This window comes from Sylvia atricapilla, chromosome 16, assembly GCF_009819655.1.
Source record: "Sylvia atricapilla isolate bSylAtr1 chromosome 16, bSylAtr1.pri, whole genome shotgun sequence".
NCBI lineage: Eukaryota > Metazoa > Chordata > Aves > Passeriformes > Sylviidae > Sylvia > Sylvia atricapilla.
The window spans coordinates 5,466,377-5,476,557 of NC_089155.1; the positions used below are offsets into that span (position 1 = coordinate 5,466,377).

The 10,181-nt window shown below is 56.8% G+C and overlaps 1 protein-coding gene across 1 annotated transcript; it reads right to left on the reverse strand.

Moving 5' to 3' along the window:
* On the reverse strand, nt 1-9,487 carry EMILIN3 (elastin microfibril interfacer 3). Its single transcript, XM_066330584.1, has 4 exons — nt 9,291-9,487; nt 6,139-6,261; nt 2,784-3,031; nt 1-2,265 (listed from the first exon to the last, which is right to left on the reverse strand). The coding sequence occupies exons 1-4, from the start codon at nt 9,485-9,487 to the stop codon at nt 371-373; spliced, it is 2,463 nt and encodes an 820-aa protein (XP_066186681.1). The 3' UTR covers nt 1-370.
* Between the last annotated feature and the right edge of the window lie 694 nt (nt 9,488-10,181).

Genomic DNA, 10,181 nt, shown 5'->3' on the forward strand with positions numbered 1-10,181 from the left:
GCTGATAACTGCAGGGTTTTATTCTTCAAGAAATGATAAATCCACAAAAATAAAATTAAAAAAATGTTTCGGCCTTCAGCTTACTCTTGAATTGTCCTTCTGGAGTCATCAGCCCAGGAGCCAAAGCAACACCAGGTCAGGACCTGCTGCACCAGGCTCAGGACAGTTGCTGAGCATTAGGAGGGGAGTACCAGCACGATGAAGTCAAGGAGAAGTGGGGCCAACAAGATTAGGGGAAAAAAAAAATGTAGCAGCTTTTCATAAAAAAATTATCCCAAGAACTGTTGTCACATTGGAGCAAGTCTGTGTGATATAATTTAATCCTGTCCTTCACAGCAGGAGAAGGAAGACACATGGCATGGCAGTGTGGCTAATGCTGCCTCCTCTCTGCCTTCTCCTCCAAGTGCCCAACCTGTTCTGCCAGCTCAGAGACCTTGGCTTGGCAGTCAAGCAAGTTGTCCTTCAGCCCTGTTATTTCCTGAGAGTGGGCAGCCAGTGTCCCGTTCACGTGGTCCATGTAGTCCCACAGACTGCCCGTGTGTTTCTCCAGCTCCTCCCTGATGTCACCCAGGCCGCCGGTGATGGCCCCCAGCCTGCCACAGGCGCTCTCCACCCGCGCCACCCGCTCGTCAAAGTGAGACACCTCCTGCTGCAGGCCGTGGGCCACGCTCCTGCAAGAGCTCAGGTCGCTGACAATCCTGGCTTTGAGTCGCTCCAGGTCTCCCTTGAGGTTCAGGACACGGCGGTTGCTGAAGAAAAGCTGGGAGCCTTGGTCGTTGACTTTCTCCTGGATGGAATGGACCTCATCCTCAATCTTCCGCTCGTGCTCATCTAGGGAGGAGTTGACGTGTGTCACGGTGTCTGAGTATTGGGACACGGAGTCCTTGAGCCCTGTCAGAGACTTGCTCACGGTGTTCAGGTTGATCTTTAGCAAGGTGATCTCCCCTTGCAAAGCCCCCGATGCCTCCTCCTCAATTCGCCGCTGGATCTCCAGGATGGTGGCGTTCAGCTTGCGCAGGAGGTCGTAATTGCTGTCCATCCGGAGGAGCAGGTCCTGGTTCTTGCTCTGGCAATCCTCGATCTCCGTCCGAAAGGTCTCCACATCTTTGGAGGCAGAGGTGCAGCCCAGGGAGCAGGTGCTCTCCAGAGTGACGAGGCGGTTCTGCAACGCCTCCAGCGTCTCATCCGTCCGTTTCCTCATGCTGGCAAGCTCCCCTTCCAGCACAGGCACCACTGCTCCGTCCATGCCCATGGGAGAACTGACATTGTTCAGCTCCCCCACGATGGTCATGAACCTGTCCTCCAGGGTCTGCATTTTGTCTTCAAAGGCAGTCCTCATGCCATCCACCTCTGCCACCACCGTGCCTTTCATGCTGTCCTCTATACCAGAGCAGCAGCTCCCTGTTTCCCCCTCTGTCGCATTGAGTCTGGCTTCCAGGTCCTCGAACCGCCCTTCAAAGAGGTTCCCTAGGGTGACCGTGGAGATTTCTCCATCCAGGCGCGAGTGCAGGTTCTTCTGGGACTCAGAGATGCTGTGAAGGCCTTTCTCAAGGATGTTCATGCGATCGGTGAGGTAGTCTAGGTTGCTGCAGCAGCTTTCCACCACTGTCAGCCCTTGGATCTGGGTCTCCAGCTGAGAGATCTCTTTCTTGATCTCCAGCTCCTTCCCATCCAGAGTCTGCTGCAGCCGCAGGTTGGCAGCTTTCTCCTCCTCGCACTGCTGCCGCACCTCTTGGATGCGGAAATCACACGTGGTCTGGATCTTGCCCAGCTTCTTCTCGAAGCCGTCGAGCAGCTCTCCACGCAGGTTGCTCAGCCTCGTGTCCACGTACTCCTCCAGCAGGTCGATGGAGGTGAGGGGCGAGGGCCGGGCGGATTCCAGCAGGTGCTTGATCTGCCCGTCGTGGTCCAGGACCATGCCCCGAACCTCGTGCAGCAGATCTGCCTTGGTTTTCAGCACGTCGCTGACCTCGGTCACTTTGGTCAGGATCTCCCCCACGGGAGGGTAGGTGGCCACGTCGGCTTTGTCTGCCACATCCACCAGGCCGTCGGGAATGATGCCGAAGCCCACGGAGGAGTCTGGCGTGCCCGGGCTGTTCATCAGGGAGCCGATCATCTTGGTGGTGTCCTCCTGGATGGCCAAGCGCAGGCGGTCCCCCAGCCCACTCACCATGGTGTGCAGGCTGTCGTAGGACTGGGAAAGGCGCCTCACCTCCTCCTCCAGCCGATCCAGGCGGTCCCCGAAGAGGCTGGGCAGCTTCCTGCCTGCACAGGGAAAGAAACAGAGAGGGCACCGTGAGGGCTGGTGCTTCTTTAGCTTCGCTCCCTCAAGTCATTTCCCAATAATAACTTTGTGTCCTGCCCTTTGTTATTGTCATTTCAGCAAAATCCCAGCCCACATCTCTTCTTAAGCTATCAGGAAACCCCCTTTCCTCTTGGGATCCAGTCTTCTGTTCCCAAGTTCAACAGTAGGTGGTGATAACAGCCCAGGAGAACCTAATCTTGAGACACAACCTATCAACCCCATAATTAATGGAAAAATGCTCTAAATCAATGAGGAAAGGCAATTTTGAAGCTGCACATTTCGAAAGAAACAAGATATAAAAAGCAAGTGGTCCTTAAAGCAACAAATGTCAGTTCTCTGATAGGAAACATATCACCCACTGAATTTTTGCCAGGTTCATGCTCTGCACTGAAACAGAGAGAACTTGGAGGTTCGAGAGCATGACAGTGGTGTGGTGACCTGGGGGACCTGGGCATATGAAGCAGGAGAAAGGTCTCACCATATTGATTCTTCTTTGGTCCTGGAAACAGGTCAGGGTGGCTTTTGGGATAGGGAGGAAGTCTGGGCATTGGAAACATCTTTTGCCCGGGAGGCATTTTAGGGCTGGGATGCTGAGGCAGAAGGCCAGGCTGGTCTGTCGGGCTGTCATGGCACCCTTCTCCCATGAAGCCTGGGCAGCACCTCCAGGACAGCTCGGTCACTGTCTTGTATCCAATCTTGTATTTGGGCCTGAAGAAGGTGCGGTACCTTTCCAGGAGAGGAGAGGGAGAGAGAAGACAGTTTAGAGAAGCAATTTCAACATCAAGCAATAGAGCAGGGTCACAGTCCTGCTGGATGCGGGCACATGGGGAGGCCTGGCTGAAACCCTTGTACTGCCCCTGCAGACCATGGCCCATCTTCTCCAAGAGCACTTCCTGCACCAGAACTCAGTGTAGCATTACAGTGGGGTTTTGGTCGAGTATTTTTTAACCTGGGACACTGTGGATTTACAACTGCAGCTCTAAGTGTATTGCTGCATCCCTCGCCTGATAAGTGACCACTCTGACAGATACCACACTGTTTGGCAACTTCTGGCCAGCAGAGCACAAGATGAAATGATGGAACTGAGTTCAAAAGCCCTGCAAGCTCACATCGCTTCCAAGAGGGAAGTGGACTGCTCATAAAAGTGGTTTGCACTTTGAATTGACCTACAGAATTTTCTAGTGAGATCAAAAAAACCCTCTTCTCAACTGTAATCCTGTCTGGAAGCCTCCCTGAAGTCTGAAATACCTTTGGAAAGGTGTTTTCTTTCTCTGTGGAGGGCATCAGTGCGCTGGGAAGTCTAGAGGGGCTTGGGCTGGCCTGGTGAGGGTCTCCAGGGTAATGCTGTGACATGCACAGAGAAATGGCTCCTTACACTGCCTCATGCTCCAGCTGGAATGCCCTGGGAAGTGTCTCCATCATGGATTTGGGTACTATAGCATTGATCCTGCCATAGGCAGCACACCAGGTACAAGCCCACCTCACACCTTCCCCCTCTGCTCTCACTCTGGATGGGGTCCCACCGCCCATGGGGGAGGATTCAGCTGTCCCCTGCTTCTCCTTGGCACTTCCCTGTGAGGCAGCAGTGATGGGACAGGACCCTGCTGGCTCCTGTCTTCCCCCACCAGCTGAGCTGAGCCATACAGGCCTGAACACGGTCCTTTTCTCACCGCCTCTAAATACCAGTGCTTTAAGACTGCCTTTTGGAAATCTCCAATCTGAATTTACCAGAAATCTCCAGTCTGAATTTACCAGCCTGAAAACCCTGAAGTTTTCTGTTTTGCAACAACACACACAATCAGCCTCTTGTTCTTCTCCAGCATGTTCAGCAGGAGGCTTTGGAGGAGTAGTACAGCCAGCCAAATTCACACAGTGTCCCAGAGGGGTTGCAGAAGGCACTTATCCATCAGTCAGGGCAGCACAAGGGGCTGATTCCCTGCCATCCATGTCCTTGCCTGAATCCAGTGTCCTCGGCCCAGGCTGCAGCTCCTGGCAGTGCTGCTTCCACATGATTCCCAGCAAGATACAGCCACCTCCATATACACCACAGGGCAGGGGGATAAACCAAACCAAAATCCTCTCCTCCTTGAATCTCTTCAAAATTTCTCAACCTCAATTTCCCAAAGGGGCAGTTTCAAAACAAGCTCTTCTTGTTACTCCTCTTCACAGATGCTCCTGAGCTTCAATGATCTTTCCTTCTGTTGTAGTGTGTAGAAACCTGCCTGGATGTGCCACGGGAGATTGCTGCTCCAGCCACTGTCAGGGGGTGAAGAAAGGAGGAGGATGGCATTCAAAAGGCAGAGCACCTTCTCTATGTCATCCCAGCCTCTGCAGAGGAGCTCAAAGCCTTGGGCACCTCCAAATCTTTCTACCCCTGCTCCAAAGGGCAGCAAGGGGAAGTATTTGCAGCCAGCTCCACAAACATTAGCTGATGGCCCCAGCACATGGAAAACCCATGTTTCCCTTTTGTCCATGGATGCAGCATCTGAGGCTCTGCAGCAAATTTGGCTGTGGGTCCATCTGCCCTCAGAAAATACCCTGGTTTTGTTTGAAGGAGATAGAGAGAGAACATCGTGGAGGTGGGAGAGGCTTTGGAGATCTCCTCCATGGGTACCAGCAGCTGCAGGATGTCCTGAAGTCCCTAAATGCTGCTAAAACACTTGTGATGGAAAGAACAAGTGAGTGAGTGGGTTTGGCTGCCTGTCTCTGCCAGCAGAGGATGCCAGGAGAGCCCACGGCACCACCAGCACATGGAGGGTCCCAGCCAGCTGCCACAGGATGGGTACTGGACTCTGACAAAAACTTCTCTCATCCCAGTTTTCCTCTGTGCTCAGCTCTGCTCTACTCCTCAAGCCTGGGGGCACGCAGGAGAACAGCTTTTCCCCATGGAGCAGTGTTCCTGGAGGGTGGTGAAGGACAAAGCCCCAGTGTCTGCCCTGCACCACAAGAGGCTCCAGCTGTGGCACAGTGAAGTGTTTCCTTCCAGCATCGATGATGTGGCAAAGAGTTTTGCAAACATATTCCTGGAGCAGGAAGCACTGAGCTATCCCCAGCCACAGGTTACATTTCCTCTTCCTCTCACTCAGGTTCTCACTGAGCTGCCATCATTCTGCCACATTGCAGGTCTGTGACAAACTGCTTTCTCACACACAGGCTCCTTTCCACTTCCCATGATTTCCACATTAATTTCTGAATCATAGAATATCCTGAGTTTGAAGGGATCCATAGGGATCCATGATTTCCACATTAATTTCTGAATCATAGAATATCCTGAGTTTGAAGGGATCCATAGGGATCCATGATTTCCACATTAATTTCTGAATCATAGAATATCCTGAGTTTGAAGGGATCCATAGGGATCCATGATTTCCACATTAATTTCTGAATCATAGAATATCCTGAGTTTGAAGGGATCCATAGGGATCATTGCACCCAGCAGCTGCACAGAACACCCCCAAAAATCACACCATGGGCCTGAGAGCATTGTCCAGATGCTTCTTCAACTCTGCAGGTTTGGTGCTGTGATCAGCTTCCCTCGGGAGCCTTTTCCAGTGCTCAGCCACCATCTGGGTAAAAATCTTTTCTTGATATCCAATCTAAACCTCCCCTGACAGTTTCTGAGGAGGCATAGAGCTCCCTCTCCCTCCTGACAGATTCCACCTTGCCTCCTCCCAACACCACAGCCCTGCCACCGACTGCCATGTCCAGGAAAAGCCCCTCTCTCTGCCCTCTGGAAAGTGGGGGCTCATGGTCAGAAAGGTGGCACAGGGTCTCGGGAGCGAGAGGTCTTTGGGAGGGGAAGGGAGCCATGCCCCAGTGTCCCCCATACTCACAGCACTTTCCCTGGGCATTTGGGGCCCCAGCTGCACTTGTGGTACTCGGCCTTGACGTAGCTCTCGGCCCCGTCCTGCAGCGTGCACGTCACGTTGCGCTGCACCACGTAGGCACAGTAGCTCCTGGGGAAACACAGGAGACAATGTCACCCCTGCCCAGCAGACACTGACACCCCCTGCACTGCCAGACACTGCCAGCCAGCTCTGGGGGGCAGGAGCTGGAAGGAGCCCCCCAGCTTGGGCAGCTGCTGGGGAGGGGCATCACAACCATGCTGCAGGAGCGTGGTTCCTGTCACAGCCACGTTGTCAGCAGTGCTGGTGGTGTCCCCAGAGCTGGGCTACGCTTGGCACAGCATGGACTGTGTGGTGAGACAGGCTGTGAGGACAATCAGAATCCCAGCAGCAGCAGCTGTAGGAATAGCATCCCAGAAATAGCTCCAGCAGTGCCTGGCAGGGGTGGTGTGTCCTGCTGCAGCTCCTGGAGTGCTGCCAGTGCAGGGGCCAACCCAAAAGCCTTCAGCCCTTGCTGTGGGTGCTGCCACAGACAAGGGACAGAGAGGAGACGCTGCTCTGTAGGGCTGCAGCATTGTGGGTCCCTCCATCATGGAGGCAGGGACACAGAGTGGAGCTGTGATGGAGGCTGGAAACCCCTTCAGATCTCTAGGACAGTTAGTAGAGAGCCTCTTCCATCTGCCTGCAGCTGGGTGCCACAGGTACCAGTCAGCTTTCTGAGCCAAGCAGCAAAGGCAGGCGCTGAGGGGTAGCTGGCTGGGAGGAAAGCAGTGTGTGGGAAGGATGGAGGACTGCTGCTAGGACAGATGGAGGCCAAGGCTGTTCCAGCTGAAGGCAGGGCTGTCGGCAGGAGCAGATGGACTTGGTCCACAGGGGCAGAGACAGCAGGGATGTGTGGTGAGGCGGGGATTAAGGACAGGGGGATGTGGCAGACGGCAGAGCGGGAGGAGAGGAGGGCACAGGCCCACGGAGCAGAGCAGAGCTGAGGCAGGAGGTCAGCGGCATGGAGCAGATGGGCCAGCGCGAGCTGCAGGTGCAGAGAGGTGTTCAGTGAGGCGGGAGAACGTGGCTTCCCCTGTGCCAGCTGGGGGCTTTGGTATGGATGGGCAGGGAATGTATTTGTCTTCACCTGTTTGCCATCAGTGTTTGTCCCTCCTTCATCAATCTTTCCCTACTCAGGGCGAGCCAAAGTCCTGCTGCTCTGGCCCCTGGGAGTGACATGCTGGGGGGGGCTGTGCACACCCACCCTGTGCATGCACACACACACTCCAACAGGAGACACCACAGCCCTTCTTACCAAACCCTTCTGCTTCATCCTGACAGTCACAGTCCCTTTCCTCTGCCTCCACCTGCCAGAGGTGTCTTAACATCATCCAGACCATCATGGCAAGCCCATTTGAGCTGGGCTGAGGCCCTGCAGCTCACTTCTGTGCCCAGCCCTGAGGCTGTTCTCCGCAGGCTGTGTGATGCCACGCCAGGGAATTCCAACTGCATCCCTTCCTGTGACCAGGCAGCTGAGCTGCAGCAGCCCTGGCTGCCTCCCAGTGTCCCATTCAGATGCCCTGAGCAGACTACACGATCTCCAACAGCCCACCTGGGGCAGGAGCTCTCACTGTGAAGCAGCAAGGTATGAGCAGGGTCATCCTCCCTCCAAGCCTCTCTCTTCTCCCTTCCAGCAGGAATCCCCTGATCTCACACCCCCAGCACATCCCATTTACTCCTCCCAGGAGCTGCACCAGCACATCCATCCCAGCCTCTTACCGAGGGCTCCCTCTGATCCCCTGGGATGGGCACACAACTCCCATTTGTCACTGGCATTTCCAGCCTTGCCCAGACCTGCGCAGCTCTGTCCTGGCAAGGGGCTGCCAGGCTCAGAGCATGAGCAGGGCAGGACCGTGCTGCTCCCTGCTCCTCCACAAGTGAGTCATTCATCCGTGCACAGGACCACAGGAGGGGGAAGGCCAGCCACTTCTCTGAGCTGGAGGCAAGGGAGTTCATGTGTGTATATGGAAACTTAGGATCACCATCTATCCATAAATCCAAGACCTGCTTACAAACACACCAAGTGCCTCTAAGTTAGCTAGTAGCCAATGCAGGCAAATCTGCCAGCCACTGCTAATAAACACTGCCTACCTGTGATTGCTCTGGCCTGCTCTCCCTCTCAGAACCCCTTCCCTTCTCACACACCTGTGGCAAGCAGTTTTATAGCTCCAGCCTGATGTTTTTAGAGTGAGCAGCTGGAAAATGTTATGGGTTTTTGAAAGTTCTCACTGGCACTGCCAGTATTGTTCATCCCAAGTGTTACTTTATTCATTTCAGCTTGTTCATAACCCCACATCCTCCCTCTTTCAAAGGAGCCCGGCAGAAACTGCTCTAGCAAACAGGCAGGGAGGGAAGCGGCACCCCCCTCTCCACCCCCGATGTAACAGCTCTTATGCAACTGAACGGAAAAAGTCTACAGTATGTGTGAAACTCACATTCCTCACTGCCTGAGCTTTCTAGGTTTCCTGAAATCTTATTTCAACTCCAGTATGTAAGTATTTTACAAGCAAATTCCCTCCAAACCAACCTACGTTTTCACACGTAGGTCTGTGCACTGCCATCCTCCTCTCCCTCACATCACCACCCCCTACCCCTCCGCGCCCAAATCCCACAGAGCAGGTATGTGCATCTGTCCCAAAAACCGCACAAGGTATCCCCAATCCCTCCGTCCGCCAGCCCCGTCCCGCACCGGACCGTAGCACACGTGTCGCCTCCGCACGCAGCCCGTTCCCTCCTGGAAATACAACTCCCGGACCCTCCTCTAGATGGACATACGGACCCTGCTGCGCTGCCATTGCTCGGGACCTGGAGGAGGATACGGAGCAAGGGATGCCCGCGGCAGTACCCAGGGAATCTTTCCCAGCCAAGGATGCTCGCAGGCGAGCCCTGGGGAAGGTATCCAAGGTCGGCACCGGGGTTTGAGTCCCCGCGGCAGCCCGTCCCCCGGGGATGCCGCCTGTAGAGCCCAGCCCGGTGCCCGGTGGCCGCGGTCTGTTCCCGGTAGGGGATGCCCGACGGAGACCCGGCTCGGTGCCCGGGGCCGGCGGCTCCCGGTGCCCTCCGGACGGGTTGCGCGGCCGCGGCCGGGGGTCGCTTACTTGTGCTTGCCCACGGGCTTGCCGGGGCCGAGCTGCGGGCTGGAGCCGGCCGTGTAGAGGCTGTACCTGCCGCCGTAGGGCAGGGGGGCGGCGGGGGGGTAGAAGGCACCCTTGGCGTCGGCGAGGGCCAGCAGCGTCCCCAAGGAGAGGCAGGCGAGCAGCGCTCCGCGGCGGCGCAGCGCCCGCGCCCGCCGCATGGTCCCGGCCCGGCGGCGGCGGAGCGGGATGGGATGGGATGGGATGGGATGGGATGGGATGGGATGGGATGGGATGGGATGGGAAGGGAAGGGATAGGAAGGGGTGAGATGGGGTGGGACGGGGCGGCCGCGGGGCCCCGCCGGGACAGCGCTGCAGATAGGACCGGAACGCCCTGCCCGGCCCCTGCCCTGCCTGTCCCCGTCCCCTGTCCTTGTCCCTACCCCTGCCCGGCCCTGCCCGCCGGCACACGCCGCTCCGCCGCCCACCCGTCCCCTTTTGTACGGCGGCGGCGGGGGCGGGCCGCGCTCCTCCTCCCGCCCTCCCACGGCCGCCGACCCCGGCCCCGCGGGCGGGGAGACAAAGCGAAGCCCCCCGACCCCGTTCTCCCCCCGCCCAGCCGCCGCCAGCGGTGCCGCAGCCCCCGCGCAGCCCGGGCGGAGCGCTGCCCACCCCGGCGGCGGCTGCAAGGGGCTCGCACCTTCTCCCGGCCCCGGGTTCCTCTTCTCCCCTTCTCCCGGTGCTCCCTCCCTGCGCACCGGGCCTTTGCCCCCGCGGGGTAGCAGGTGCAGCGGGGTCTGGAGCCCTCTGGCTTTTGCTTCCCCCGGGTCCCCAGCTCTGCCCCGCCGCATCCCGGAGCACAGACGAGAGAAAGGCTGAAGGCGACCCTAACTCTGCCCCCGAGGACATCCGTGC